The sequence below is a fragment of the Apteryx mantelli genome, chromosome 1 (assembly GCF_036417845.1).
Source record: "Apteryx mantelli isolate bAptMan1 chromosome 1, bAptMan1.hap1, whole genome shotgun sequence".
Classification (NCBI taxonomy): Eukaryota; Metazoa; Chordata; class Aves; order Apterygiformes; family Apterygidae; genus Apteryx; species Apteryx mantelli.
The window spans coordinates 46,955,914-46,972,239 of record NC_089978.1 but is presented as its reverse complement, the minus strand read 5'-3'; the positions used below and the strand labels follow the sequence as shown (position 1 = coordinate 46,972,239).

Genomic DNA, 16,326 nt, shown 5'->3' with positions numbered 1-16,326 from the left:
TTCCTGTGTTCTCTTATGATTCAAGTCAATTAAAAACAAGCAAACAAAAAAACCCCTGAAAATGAACCCAGAAAATCCTCCTGGACATTTCTTTATTGCACCATCTCCTCTTGCAAAGCTAATGTACCTTGCAGAGAGTTGGGGAATTTGGTGCCTTTGAGGAAGATGGAAACAAGTCAAGGCCACTGAAATAATAATATTGTGCCATTACATCACCGTTTGTCAACTTTGAAGTCTGTCAGTTTGGACGCTTTAGCTGAGTGTTAAAGGAGGAATGTGTTCTATATTTTACCCCCAAATCTGTAGGATTATAAATCATTCACAGGCTTTCCCTTGTGGGCGGTGTCACTCCTGTGAGCCAAGGTTGTCCTTTGGGCTACCAATGACCCTAGATAAGTTTCCAGCCACAAGTTAACTTGGAGTTGGCTAACTACCATTGTTTTTGGCTGTTTTGAGGGGAGCATAAGCTCTTAGTTCAGATGGTTACTTGTTTGTGTTTGGCTTGCTATAATCTGAGTTGTACTTGCTCACCCCTGCAAGGGATATGTCCGGAGCAGAATAACCAGGTTTCTCCTTGGATGAAGCTCAGGAACAGCATGGTGATCGGACCAGCCCAAGGACACTTTCAGCAGGCAGTGTGGCTATCACTCTGTTCAGGTCCTACTCCTTCCACCCAGCCATCGCTCCAGTGCTATCCTGGCAAATCTTGCACCCTCACTCGTGGCTGGACGGCACCTCTGAATCTAGTGTGCACCATTGCATTGTGATACAAGTGCACAAACACAGCAGGGTGTGAAGTAGCCTTTTCAGCCTAAAGAAATACTTGTTCTTAAAAAAAGGTTTTTTTTAAAAAATTAGACTGTTTTAGGGCTACCAGAGTCCCAGAGGAGTTTCAGGTTCTTCTTTTCAGGGTGCTTTATTTGATCTAGGGGTGGTGAAGGGTTGCAACCTCAGGAATCTTCCTAGCACCTGCAGAAAAAAAGAGCTGAACTAAAAGTATTGATATTAAGGTAGAGGCATGATGCAGCCATGCAGCGTTCTGCGCTGTGTGTGGTCTGTGCGGTGGGCTCTGGAAAGCAAGCAGACAGCAAGGTTTGTGGGTGGCTGCCACACCAGAGATTGCACCAAAGGCTGTGCTGTGCGGGTAGCTGGCCAGTCCTCTGGGCGTGAGCTATGCTGCACTAGCTCACCCAGAAAATAGGCATCGATTCCTGGGGTGAATTGCAAAGGCGATAGAGATACATAGCTGGTGTATCTTAAGCGCATGTTACAGTGTGCTTACTACAGTTAGTTGACTGAGAGCAGATTGTGGTGCAAGTCTGGAGCAAGGTTGTGATCATTCCTGTAGATGTGTAGCAAGGGGCCTTATGTGTTCAGCCACTCTTCCTTTAGTTCGGACAGTTAGATGATTGCTGTCACCAAGAGAAATGTCAGATTATAGTCTGCGCAGAAACTGATGCTTTGATAAGTGTTTTAAGGAAACTGGGGACCTCAGCTCTAAGCTTTGATTATTTCATTTGTAGCTATGTACAAGTGCGAGTATTGTTTGTTCTTCTAATGGTCGTTGGGATTCAGCAGCCTCTTAACAGGAAATAAAGAAAATCACTGTTTTATTTTTTTAAATGGGTTATAATACAAATAAAGATTAATTTTGCAACTTTGAGAAGCGAGCAGGAGTATTACTGCCTGTACAGCAAGCAGAGCCAGATCAATTAAGGACTGAGCAGAAACCTGCTCTGAGTAAAGACACTGAACCAGCAGATGTGGGGTGGGGAGGACATTTGAAAATGCTGATCTTTTTTAGCAGAAAGAAATAAGAATACGATGCCTGTACAATTAAGTCTTTTCTGTACAACGTCTGTATTCAATCCAGTCACTTTATGTAGGATTCTTTTGGAATAATGTCGTTTTTGTCCCATTTGGCAACATGAAGATGAGAAAGAATCATTAGAAAGTGTTTTTGCTCTTATTCTACTGTTCCCAGTGAGAATATATATGAAAAAAAGTGAATTTTACTTTGATGCCTCTGTATATTATGTGCAGTAGATAGGCTATGCCTGAAGGGTGACTGTTGGGGATTAGGTAATAGGGAATATGATCAACTGTTTTTGAGGGTTTTTTTTGTTTTGTTTTGTTTTTAAAAAAGCATACTTACAGTGGAGATTTTAATTTGGGCAAAAATTAGGATTAGTAATTCACAATAATTCCAGTTCACTCCCTGCAAGCCTACTAAGAAACAGGCTGATAGTTCCATGAACTTGAGGCATGAACAGTCTTCCTTTGGGTACTATGATTTTGGATTTTACATTTTTGACTTCATTTTCAATGCACTTTATTGCATTCACCTTTTCTGAATTGTAATTAAAATGTGGAAGCACAACAGATATGATTCCAGTGTGAAATTACAGTAATCAATTTTTTACTATTACTTTTTTTTATTTTCTCATGCTCATAAGCCCTCTTGAATAGCAATCTTGGATAGTCATTATTATTTTGAGAACAGCACATACTTTGCAGGTTCCGAAACAGTTACATTTAGAGCTTGGCTGAAAATATTATGTTGTTTTGGTTGTACACTAGAAAGTGTGCTTTCTGCAGATTCTTTAAGACAATTATTTACAAAAAATATTTTACTAATTCATCAACATCTTGTGGTGGGGTGTGTATGTTTTTTATACATACATGTGTATATACGTGTGTTTTATACATAGTGTGTGTACATATATACACATATGTGTATATACACGTGTGTGTGCGTGTGTGTGTGTATATATATATATGTATATATAAATATATATATACACTCACACACATATAAAAGTTGTAAGGAGATCTTATACCAAGAAAAGGCCTGTTAAGTTCCTTTGACTTTGTGCACAGGGCTGGTAGGACATCCGAGTAGAATTTTAACCCTAATGAGGAGTTTGAACTGTGTGAGGGTAGATGGTGAAATAAGAGAGCGTGTGCTGAAAGTGTACACTGTGTAACATGAACATTTCCTTATGCCAGAGAAGCAGTCCAAAGTGATGTGTGACTGTGTTTATCAAAATTTTATTCTGTTTAGATCTAACAAAACCCAATGTCATTCTACTTAAAATAGAGATGTGAAGGGAATATCAGGGTTCCAGAGCTATCCATTCAAGCAACTGATAGTGTCAAAGATAACCAGTACTATTTTAAGAATAAAAATTCAAGGGGAATATATTATTTTGTCCTATTTTTTTTTTCTGTTCGCTGCAATTTACTGTACTCTTCTAGTTTGACCACTGATTATTAATTAAATCCGGGCATTTGAGAACTCCATTAATTCTGTTAAGTTTTAAATACTAAAACTTTTTCTATCTTTACAATGTACCATTGCACAAAATGTTGTCATTTTGTTTGTCATATTAAAATACTTTGTGTACATTCACTCAGCTCTGCAGTTTGTTTGTTTTTTTAGTTATTATTGAAAGATGTCATCTTTTGCAGAGTAATGATTCCCTGAACTTACATTACCAGAAATGTAGTGTATGTATACTTGCACACGCGCGTGCACACACACACACACACACACATGCACACACACACACAAGGTTTTTTTTTCAAACTGGGCCATTAAGTTCTAGAGTGAATGCGCTGCTATTAAAATTCATCTTTTTTTGTCACAGAAGGCCTGGGACTTATCCTTGAAGTTGTAGAACTTTTTTTTTTTTTTTTTTTTTTTTTTTTAATAAAGAATAATGTTTGGTTTTTCTAAGCCTCTGTTGAAAGACTGTGTAAGCGCTCCTGGAAAGATAGTCATTGAAGAAAGCCTTTAAAGGACGGAGGAGACACACTGCACATAGGCTTCACGCAAAGGGAGATGTTCTGTTAATGAACCAGTCATCTACATCTGGCCAGCTGCATTCTCTTTTTCTCTGCAAACACATTATCAGAATATAGCACTAAAAAAGCAGCTGCACAGTTGGTTGAGCAAAGGATGCAGTTTCTCGCTCTGTGAAGGAAGACTCTAGTGTCATTCAGACCTTTCAGGGAGGGATTGGTATATAGGTAAATCCTAGTTTCAGTGACATCTCCGTGTGGGCCCCACCAGCCTCCAGTTGAAGTCAGGGCAGATGTTCAGGAGGAGCCGGATCACACTCCGCCTTACCAGACTTCAGTCTCCTCATTTTTGCATACCCTGGGGACCGAGTTGGTGGCAAAGCTGTTGCTTCTTATCTTGAATCGTGATGTATTTCAGTAAGCGTGCACGTCTCTTCTTTCTCTATGCTAGACATCATTCATTCTAGGAGTCTGTATGAATATTTCAGTCTGTAGGAGTTCAGGAGAGCTAGGTATCACCTAGCAACAAGCATCCCACTCTCTGGCTTCTGCTTCTTTTTCACTTCTATTAACACACCAGTGAAAACCAGAATTGGAAACATTAAGTTAATTTTCAGAAATACTTTTAATAATTTAAGTTATTTTTGTTATGACACCACATCAGAGTAACAAAGGTGTAGGAGGGTGGAGTCACTCTTGAATAATTTCTAGGACAAATTACCATCAAAGCCTACCAAAAACTTTAACTGAGGACAAAATAAACCTTATGATCACAGTTGTTTAGATAGTGACAAAACGCATAGTTAAGTGTTCTTTTTAGTCCTGTGAGGTTTATAAAATATGTATTAGTATGTATATGTATTTACACTTAACCTAAATTGAGTGCATTTTAAACTCTATTACCTGGTTCATCTTGCAAATTGTGATGACTGCTGATTGGGCAGTGGCTTACACCATTTAAAGTTTTAACTTTTTTATAGAAAACTTTGTGGCAAAGTGTTTCAGCTAGTTTAAGTTGCAGTTAAACAGAATTCTATTTCTGAAGAGCCTTGGGACTAGATTGAAAGAAAAAAAAATTGGCACCTGAAGTGCAATTCAGGTAGATTTTCAGGTATGCTGATCCAGCAAAGTCCTGCACCAAATTTCAGCCTCTCCTGTCCTTTATTGTTTCTAACTCTGAAGGACTGTTAAAAATCTGTAGCCATTGTTTACTACACATTTGATCTGTAGCTTCTGCAGATTGTCTGGTTTATGGAACTTAAGAATTTCCTTTAGAGAACTGGAAATGTAGGAAGAAAAGGGCAAGTATGATGTGTCTGCTCTTAATATATGGGTGGCCAGCCTCCATTCTGGGTTGAGGATAATCCCCATTCCTTAGGGCAAATGTTGCAGAAACTGTGCTTTCAATTATTCTACTGCTGTCATGAACCTAGTTCCCTGTCTGATATTCAAGGTGGCCTTGATGAGCTTGGAAGAAGTCGCATTCAGTCTTCAGGGAAGTTTACTGTGACTCAGGGCCTTTGAAAGAGGTTAAGAAAGTTTAAGTGTAGATTTAAGGGCTTTCAAGAAGAAATGTGCATACCTTTTTAAAGTAAAATAAATGATTCAATAAAGTGATTCAGAAGTATATCTCTACCCAAATATGGAGTTTGGCTGGTAGAGGAAGAGGTTAAAAAACCCTGATTCAGCAAATGACTTAACTTTAAACATATGACTGTTGGTCCTTTCCAAATGTATGTACCTATATTTGCCCAAATTAGAAAATTGGGGGAGTATAACATAAGAAATACTTCGTGACTGTATTAGTGGACATTTCCTTAAAAATTAGTCATACGTAGAAGAGATATGAAGCTGATACTCGTATGAACTTGTATTTTAATGAATTGATGTAATGTTTTTATATGTTCAAACGTGTTCTGTTTGTAGAGATAAAGAAATCTTTACATGCAGAGTAGCCTCTGTTTGCCTAGAAATACGCATCATCCAGTAGTCCTGAAACCCTTTTCATATTTCTTGCTCTATTCCATGATTCCCTCTCCCCTCCGCCAGCTGGTGGGGATATCAGTCAGTGTGGGACTACCAGACTGGGACCAGTGGGACTACTGCATTTATTCTGATAAAAAGGCATTTTCTCATGGGCTGGATGTTTTTAATTTCTGTTTGGTTTTCTGTTACCAGAGGAGACGGAATCTAACGTTTGGTGGCATGGATAAGCTTTACAAAACTTTACAGTCTGAAAATACAATTTTAACATGGCTAGCTTTTGGCTGGAAGTGGACACAATTCCATGTTTGCAACTTAAATTTTGTTGTTGGTTTTTTTAGTTGAAATTGACAATTTTTTATATGATTTGTTCTATGATTATTTAAAGAGCCTTTTTTACCTAAAGGTCTTGAATCAAATATATTGTGCAGTTGTCTCTCTTTTCTGGTAAATTTTCTTCTGGTGTAAAAACCACTTTAAACGAATGACAGACGCTTATGTGGCAGAAAGGATGTATTAGATTTGTAAGGGCAAACAATCCAATTTTTCACGTGCATTTCCAAGTCATTTCATCTGGAGCTTTTCAGCACTTCTGAAAATGAGGTCACAGAATTGTGGAGTAACCAGTTGAGCAGGTGTTTTCAGAGAAATGTTTAGCTCTCCATCCTCGCCCCAAAAGTAGCCTAAAATAGTCATGATTAAAGAGGTCTTTGGCCTCTATGTGTGGAATTTGTGGCAAGTGTGCATTGCCCATCAGAATGGGTGCTATTTGTCACCCTCGCTAGCGGTCCCGTGAGGCCTAGGAGAAGTTGTTCATGTCCTACCCGCCACGCGTGCATGTCGCTGAGCCCCCGTGGGGCCGGGCTGCGGGCGGGTGGCTTTGCTTTTGTGCTTGTGCTGCTTATCAAAGGCGTAGACAAGTGGAAGTGCTTTCGTGAGCCTGTAATCCACCTGGGAGGAAGACTTGAAGGATTCAAAATGCAGAAGGAAATGGACAATTTGGTGCTTGATAAATTGCGCAAACATGGGGAGAATTAGTAAGCAAAACCAATTATTTATCATTGCTAAAGAAGTAGCCTTTTCACTGGGAGGGCCATTATACATCATTTAATAATTTAAAACAACTGCAGCTCTGATTATTTAGATAGCTGTAAGTTAGCAGTTTAGAAATACATACCCATGTTTTCTTTATTGCCATGGTCACAGTAACCTAATAGGACCTCCAACATTCGTGTGTAACTTGAAACTAAGTTGTGCTGCAGGAGGGGTGTGTGTGCGCGTATGTTTAGGGAGAAGTAATGGTGAGAAAACGTGGAGAACTGGAAACAATTACAGGTCAAAGGAGCTTTCCCTCTGACAGAGACTCCATCAAGCTTTTGCATACTGTTGCATTTAATTTAAAAGAGCTTGATGACTGTGTCCTTTCCTGTTCAGGTTAGATAACCACACTGCGTAAATCCAGGACACACCAAACCTGGCCCAACTGTCCCATTTTTGGACATTGGCACAGAGAAAGAGCTGCTAGAAACTCAAAGGTCCTTCTTCCAATGTGAAATTCAAGAGAAAAAAAAAAAAAAGTTGATAATGTCCAGTGCTTGCTGGCTTGGTTGTGTGCCAAAGAAAATTTGCTTCGTGAAATGGAAATTTTGAAGCAATTCAAATTATGCCAAGGGAGGTTAAACAAAAAAAAGACAGTCTCCAAGATACATCAAAGACCGGGCAAATAGTCAGCAGTAGTTAGAGCCACTGTAAGCATACAGTATTTAATTACGTTTAGTGAGGTCAGTGTTGCTCGGATTTTACAACCTTTTATGAGTCATATGAATATTAATTTGAAACTAAAGTTTATTTTATTTCTAAGAAAATATTGAAGGTTAATAATAAAAAATATAAGTGCATGGTGTTTCATCAAATTAATATTACACAGTATATGAATGTTTACTAATTTTACATTTGTGCTGGACTCGCCTGTCTTGTTTTGGGTGTAAAACTTTGCTAAGGTTGTTGAAACCTGTTAGCCATATTGTCATATATACAGCCATAATGAAATATTGGGTTGTGGTTTAAAAATGGGTGGGTGATGCTCTGTTACTATTTGAAGGACTACCTTATTTTGAATGATATAAAAATAATGGCAGATTGTTTATAACAACTCCCTGACAAAAGATTTAGACTCTTGATTTTACACCATTCACATTAATAAAAGATGTATGCAAGTGGAATTTGCTTCTGGATATATCCATATATTCTGGCAAGTGGTTTAAGATGCACTGTCAGTTATTTAAATTTTGAAAATTCGAGGCTTTTTTTTCCAAGGCTTTAAAAAAGTTAGAATGCTGGATTTGTATATTTTCTTAAATTTGAAGGAGCCCCCCAAGTGTAATACTGTATTTAAATCTCTATGTTTTATATACATTTTTATTTTCTTTTATGGATTCATGTGGAATCATAACTAAAATAATCATATATACATGGAAAACCTTTCATGAAATACATATTCAAGTTTTGTAACAGCCTTCAGTTATTTTCTGTGGCTGGAGTAATGACTGAGTTGTAATAAATATATTTGCTTTTTAATGCAGTTATTGTGCAGATCTCACATAGTATTTCTGGGAAACGCATTTTGAAATACCAGTAAAGATTATTCACGCTCGCTGACTGCTGTAAAGTTTACCTGTACACTCACATGGTACTGATATATAGTGGGCCCTGAAGGCTAATTAAAGCAGCTGGGATTTAGTACACTCAGTAACAGGTCAGAAATTTAAGTGACTGAGAGAATTGACTAAAATCATTAGTTATCAGGAAATATAAGGCTTTTTTCAGTATATTTTTATTTGACATATTGATCCAATTTTATTTAAAATGCTTATAAACTTACTGTTCTTCTAACCTCTGTTTCACTATAGAACAGACTTCTGTCTTTGGGTTTCTATTTATACAAGCAGTAGTATTTGAGAAATTAATAAAATCCTAAGAAAATGCATCAGTTAAGTGCCAGTTTTTCAGTTCTCTCAGAAATACTATATTTCATCTTTTCTTTTCAGGATTGAAGTGGATCTAGGGACGAATGGATGACTGAATATTCATATGAAGAGGAAAGCCATAAAAGTTGGTTGACGTTTTTATAACCATATGCATTATAAATATTACTGCTATTATCAAAAATTTATATTGTATTACAAAACATAATAGATGAAATAACCAGTCTGAACTTCACATGCTGTACTGTCTTTCAGGCAAGCGATTGCTATATATGTAACTTAACAAAACAGTTTCTGACTTCCTGAATGTTCAAAGGAAAGCACAGTACATTAAGAAAAGAGGTATTTCCACTGAAGTCAGGTGTTTAAATGGGCAGACACACAATGGTATTTATTGTTTTTCTGTGCAAGGATGAAGGGAGAATTAGACAAGAGACATCTTCCATTACAGCTATTGGTTATGCAGCTTAATACATTGTTGAATGTGACTCAAATGCCACATTGGCAAATGTTCTTTAGGAAATCAAATAGATTATGATATATTAGTAATTATCTTGGTGCTTTGTTTTCTTATCATAAAGAAATGGCTGGTCCAGCAGTATGCATTTTCTGCGCTAGTTAAAAAAAAAAAAAAAAAAGCTGTTAGTGTACTGCTGTGGTTTACTGACTTTACTGTTATGCTTTATAAAATGACAAAATTGAGTAGACCTTGACATCTGTTGATCTGACTAGTTAGTGACTGTGAACTATAGACTTTGGCTGGGATGCTATGTTAACCAGTGCCTGGACTATGCCTGTAGGTTTGCACCAGAGCAAATGAATTGTAATGACAAATATAGTGCACAGTACAACATGATACAGTGCAGCAGTTCAGCTAAACGAGGCACTCTGGAAAGTCTACTGGTGACTGTCAAGAAGTGATGTGTTATGGTGGAAAATCTTTTTTATGTAAAGCTTTCTTCATTCTTTGAATCCCAATCAGGGATGAGAACAGTCAAAAAACTAGCGACTAAGATTTTCCAAAAATGCAATGTCAGTTAACACCAGAATTTTAATTTTGTAGTTCTGTTCATTATAACAAGGTAATTTAGTAGGGCAAAGATTCTTACTTATCTCAGTGATAATTTGGTTATATCAATATTGAGTGGATCAAAAACTTAGTGTTTACTGACAACAGATTTAGTAGATGCTGAAGAGTTTGTTATAGTTTCTTCTCAGGTTAGACTTTTTTGTGTGCTTATAAGAGGTAGTAGATGTGCTGATCTTAGATACCGTATGATTCACAAGGAGCATAAGACTTGAAGGAAGCATCTGCATCATTGAATCTCGTCTCCTGAAGTAACAGCCAAGAAAATAATATTTGGTTCAGAAGTGTCCATAGAACATCTGCTTTATATACCACCGGTCCCAGAAAACACCTCAAACATCCGGAAGCCAAATTTAAACCCAAATAGAGACAGCAAACAGGTTTAGTAGCTTTGCAGCAATGTTTACAATTCCTTTCCAGGATCAGGGACCCATATGCCCACCAGATATGAACCAGCAGTTGCTGCCTGCTAAAACCAGCACACAAAGTCTTGATGAATTTTTCTTTTGTTTGGTTGCTGATTTGTTCATGGCTGCTGTCCTTACCAATGTCTGATAGCTTGGGATGGGCTCACTTCATGGGGGAGCAAACACTTCCCTGCTCAGACCTCTTGGCTGTAAATAGCGGAGTGAAAAAGGAATATCATCTAAACTCTGCTTGCATGTTCCAGAATTGCGGTAGTGAAATTCTGTACAGATGGACTGGGGGGCCCTCTTTACCGACAGAAAGTTTGAGAGAGAGTAAAGAGACCAGTTACTTATCTGTAAGTTATCTCTGAATATTGGTATGTTACAGTGTGCTCCTCATACTATTCCCAAAACAGCACAACACAGAGCAGTCCTACCGCAGCACGGTAGTGGCTTGCATTGAATTGTTTGAGGAGAAACTGGGTCACACTAGAAGACTGCAGCAGGTATTTGGCTTGGGAAGTGGCACCAGGGTAGAAAAAGTTAAGGGTTTGTCAGATCTTTGTGAGAGGCAAATGTGACCAGAATTATGCACAAAGGAGAGAGGGCTTTCAGATCAGGCAAACTCAAAAGACTTCTTGAGTCATGTGGGCTTTTCCCAAGTTTCTGAGGAAAGACTTTAGTCATACAAGAGATGCAGCACTACTACTTCTGTATCTCTGTTCTTAGGTCTGCTTTTTTGATTCAACGCAGGGTGATGGCAGAAGGAAGGAAGAACAGGAGAACTGGATGGCTTCCTTCATTCCAACCTATAGTTCCATTCTCACCTATCTTTCTGATGCCATCCCACAGTAATCATGGGGAAACAGTGCAAAGTATGTGCAGCTAAGGAAAGGGGATACTGAATTATTTTATTACCTGCTCTCTGTTTGGCAGTCTTTGCAAGTGTAGGACTCTGAGTCCAGCTGTTACTCTTCTACTTTTAGATCAGAAAAGTACCATGATTAAATAGTATAATCAAGCAAACAAAAAAAATAGTTATGTGGAGGGGTTCAAAATCTGAGACTAAAAATTGCTTTTCTGGGAAGACTGATTCCAGAAAACTTAAGCAATAGAGGTGAAGAGGGCTCTTCTGTGGTCACTTTTAAAATCAGAGAATAAAGTTCTGGCTCCAGTAAGACAGAGACTAGATTTTACCCATTCTCTGACTTCAGCCTTTCACTTTATTGTAGAACTAAGAATATGCTGCTTTGCTAACCAAATTTTAAAAGCCAAAATATTTCATTTATTTGAAACACGAATATGTTGATATATCATTAGCGGTGTAATCAACTTGTGTTGCATCATGTGTGTGCTGTATTGGCATACTTAGCCCTTTGTTGGTCTACTTCATAATATATATAAATGCAGTTTTATGTATAAATGACACCTAAACACATATGCAAAACTATTGAAGGAAATATGAACATAGATTTTTGTGTTTCATAAAATGAGGTCAGGTGAATCTATCCCAGAAAAATAAGAAATGTGAGATAAACCTGATAGCATACATGTATATTGAATGCATGTAGCTTACAATGGTTATATGTTATCCTTGATAACAGAGATTGCATCCAGAGATTCAGTTCCTTATTCAGTTTGACATTTAAAGTTTACATTTTGCAGTGTACAATGACTGAATGCAGATTTATGAAGATGAGATACCAATGTTGAAGCTGATAAGGAAATTGGTAACTGACAGGGAGGAGCTATAGCTCAAAAGGTCCTGGGGAACATAAAGTCTGGGACTTCAAGTCAAAAAGAAGTGGGCAAGACTGAAAGGAGGTCAGAGAGCTAAATCAGAGGGCAGAGGGGAGAAGAGATGGCACAAATTTAAAAGGCAGGTCTGCGTTATTCTTAATGAGTGGTATTGGTTGCAGTCTGCCTCTTACATTGTGGTTTCATGGACAGCCTACAGAAGTACTAATGGGCAGTTCATTTGGTCAGGCCTAATGATATTCTAAGCTATTTAATGCAATGCTCAAAAGGTGATATAAAATACATGGAGCAGAACTGAATTCAGTGGTGTTGGGAGTTTACTGCTGAGCTATATGATTAGCAAGAAAAGTACTGTTGCACAAGTGTAACCTGTATGTCATTCCTTTTAAGAAACAACCAAAAGCAAACTCTACTTTAACTGTATAGAGGGAGGGCCTCAATGCAAGGAAATCTCTTCTGGAGCTCATCCCAACCCAGTCTCCATGCCTCTGTTTTTCCCTTGTCTTACTTTTCCTGACTCTGATGCAAAACAAGACGTAGGAGGGTGCAGGTCATCTGAGCTGCTGGTTATGCGTGTGGTACTACACAAACCCAACTAATGCCATCCTTCAGTAATCATGAGGAAGCTGTGCGAAATATGTGCAGCTAAGGAAGGCGAGTACTGAGTTCTTTCATTACATGCTTTCTGTTTGGCAGTCTTTGCAAATGTAAGACTGAGTTCAGCAGTAATGAGGGTAGGGCTGCCATTCAGAGGGACCTCGACAGGCTGGAGAAATGGGCTGACAGGAACATCGTGAAGTTCAGCAAAGGGAAATGCAAAGTCCTGTACCTGGGGAAGAATACCCCATGCACCAGTACAGGCTGGAGGCTGGCAGGCTGGAAAGCAGCTTTGCTGAAAAGACTCTGGGGGTCCTGATGGATAAGCTGGACATGAGCCAGCAGTGCGCTCTTGCAGTGTGAAGACCAGTAACATCCTGGGCTGCGTTAGTGAGTTGCCAGCAGAGGAAATATTTCCCTCTGCTTGACACTCATGAGGCCTCTTTGAGCATAATGAACCCAGTTCTGGGTCCCCCCCTTACAAGAAGGGTGTTGTCAAACTGGGGTAAATACAGCAGAGGGCATTGCAAGATGTTTGGGGGCTGGAGGTGCTGGTGCGTGGGAGGGCTGTGTTTGTTCAGCCTTCAGTGTAGAAGGCTAAGGCAGATCTTACTGCTGTCTTCAGTTACCTGAGGGGGTGTTATGGTATATGGTTATATGGTTGTGGGGATGACAAGCTAGATTCTTCTTGGAGGTGCACGGGGAAAGGGTGAGAGACCGTGGAGACAAGTTGCACCGTGAGAAATTCTGACTGGACATTAAGAAAATATTTTTCACACTGGAGATGGCCACACACTGGAACAGGTTGCCCAAAGGCGCGGTGGCATCTCTGCCCAAGGGCCTTGTGGAATCTTTTCCTGTGGAGATATTCCAGATTTGCTTGGACAAGTCCCCGAGCAATGTGATGTAGCTATGGAACTAGCCATGTTTTGAACAAAGAGCTTGGACTGGCTGGCCTTTTGAGGTCCCTTCTAATCTACATTTTTCTGTGATTCTACAGTCTGGTCATCCATCCATTTCGGATTTCAAAGAAAAAACAGAAATGATAGGATACAAATGGTTAACTTATTTTTCATTAAATATATTTGAGAGTGTTTCTATAAAGTCTTACATTTTTATTTGCGTAATGTATCCTGTCAGAATACAAGTAGCAGAATTCTAGTAGCAGTATGGTGATATGTTTGATTACTGTCATATGCTGTCCCCTCTGAATTCACAAATACAGTTTTCCTAGAAAGGAAGTGACTGCTCTAAATGGTCTTTCACATCTAACATTATCCAGTGGCTTCTTGGAGTACACTTATGAATAGAAACATCAACAGGATAAAATATATTAATCTCCAGAGAGTTATCTAGCACTGGCCATCAGTCCATTCGTTTGTCATGTTTTTTTCAGTTTAGATTACTCTAAGGGAAAGAGGCTGTAGTTTGATGCTTTGTCTTGATTCATTATGATTATAAATATCTTGGATAAAGCAGCATAACAAATGACCACTTAAAAATGACGGATGGCCAAATTCAGCAAGGCACAGAGACTATGAAGTCCTTTTGATTTCATCTGTTGTCTAGCATTTATCAAGATCAGTCCATTAACAGTCAATTGGTGATAGGTATTTAATGAATATTTACAGTATGAATAGATAGCAGTCAGTTTGTTATCTGGAGGCCAGTCGTATTCATAGGACAGATCTGCTTTTATGTGCAGTCACTTGAAAATATACAATTTATTAGGAAACCGTAGAGTAGGAGGAAAACTTAATTTTTCTTTTTCCCAGGCCTTATCTTCAGAAAAGAGAAGAGTAGCAGAGATTTTCTTCCTTTTTCTGTTCCACACAAAGGTCATCTGCTGCATCTTGTGCTGTGTCTTGCTCCCTTCCTTCCCTGTTTGGTGCCAGCATGAGTGATGAGCTGCTGGGCACAGGCACGCTCTGACAGATGTGCACCCAGAGCAGCGTAGCCACTGCTCTTGAGCACCACTGATTCAGCCCGGAGACAGCTCAGGTCAGCTGTGGGTAGGGTGCAGTAGATTTGGGACTGGTGCTGATGGCTGAAAAATTGCTGGAGGCATTTCCAAAACTGATTTTTTCCAAGTAAAAAAAGGCATTTAACATGCCTGCAATGAACCCTTTCAGCTTCACACACTTTTGTTATATTTGAACTGATTCATTTTCCTTTTGCCATTGTAAAATTAATAAATGATTTCTGGGAAGGCCTCAGCATTCCTGTTAAACTTCTTTGCTAACAGCAGTACAAAATCTGTTCTACACCACTTCTTTTTTGATTTGTCCTGTGCAGTTACTTTCATAGCCTAAATCGTTTGGTGTTTATGGGTCTCTGGTCTTGGCTCTGTTCCATTCATTTCCCAACTATTTTGGTGTGTTTACACAGTGCTCCTCAGCAGCTGGCTTGGGGCAGGTATCCAAAGCACACAAACATATATACACATAAAAACAGTTCATCAGAGTTAAGGCATAATTGTGTTTGGTGTTTGGCTTGTGACCTGACCTTGTTTAGACCAAGTTGGATTATAGTTTTGAGACTTTTGTCCTTTTATTTCATGTCCTCCTCCCCGACCCTGTCCCAGTGTGGAACAGGGGGCAAATGTCTACAAAAAATGGTAACGGATGCTTTTAAGATGTATATCTCAGAAAGAAAATATATATGTAGAAGTGTTATTTCAGAAGAGTGAAAGGTAATGGTTTAAAATAGCTGCAGTCTTTCTGCACCCTCAAACTTCAGAAAGACAATTAAAGTGGCCGCGAAGATGAGTTAACCTTTCCCTGTCAAAGCTTTGTCTGCTGTGAAAGCTTCATGCTTTGGTTTAAAATAAATTTAAAACGTTGTATTTTCAAGTCAGCAGCAGAGAACTGTACAGCAGAATTTCCCAAGAATCAGAAGTGTCTCTGGCACTGTGGCTGCTCAGCAGGAGCGTGCACGGTTTTTGTCCCAGTGCACCCTTTGGAACAGCTCTGGGATGGTTTAACGGCACTGACTTTGCAGTGGTTCTTGAATTAAAATCATATTTATTAAATGGTGTTTTGAAACAGGAAGAATGGAGATTTGCATAAAAATCATGGCTGCAAAATTTACATGAGATGGTGTGTAGGAGAGGAAGGCCAACTTTGTAGTGGAGCTCTCAGAAATGTAATTACCGTAGAATTGACAAAATGTGACCAAAATGTGAAATACTTCTAATATCTGAGTTTTTATCATGGTGCCTATGTTGTTAGAATTACTAAATGTCATTGTAAACTAAAGGTAGATCTTGCTGTTGTTGTGGTCTGGATCACTGCTCCTCGGATTTACTGCTATTGATAATGAGTCTGGGATTAGCAAATCATGGATGTAGATGAGAACCATATTTAAGGGTTTGCTTTGGCACCTGTTGAAATATCTCCATGCTGTAGAGTGTCTTTTAAACTACTTCTGAAAATTAATAGATATCTCCTATCTGAGGTAGCAAATGTGGTGACATCTATCATTTATGTTACTTATTGCTAGTGATTATAAGACTTGTTTGTGATTACTTAAGATTTTGATAAACTTCTGAGCTTAAATTCTTTCTGTGATGAATGTGTTCCTGTAACTGTTTTTTTTTTGGCTGTTGTTTTGTGTTTTTTTTTTTTTTTTAATTTATTTGGGAGGTAAAACCCAAAAGCCTTCACCTTGAAAACTTTAGGCACAACTGAGAATAGGATTAGCAAAA

General features: G+C 38.6%; 1 protein-coding gene across 3 annotated transcripts in view; it reads left to right on the top strand.

Annotated features, from left to right (window-relative positions):
• Nucleotides 1-16,326, top strand: part of KLF12 (KLF transcription factor 12) — a 264,581-nt gene that overhangs the window by 72,913 nt on the left and 175,342 nt on the right. For all 3 annotated transcript variants that reach the window (XM_067292737.1, XM_067292730.1, XM_067292762.1), the window contains exon 2: nt 8,835-8,898. In XM_067292737.1, the coding sequence (XP_067148838.1) occupies nt 8,878-8,898 (21 nt within the window). In that variant the 5' untranslated portion in view covers nt 8,835-8,877. The remainder of the gene's footprint in view (nt 1-8,834; nt 8,899-16,326) is intronic.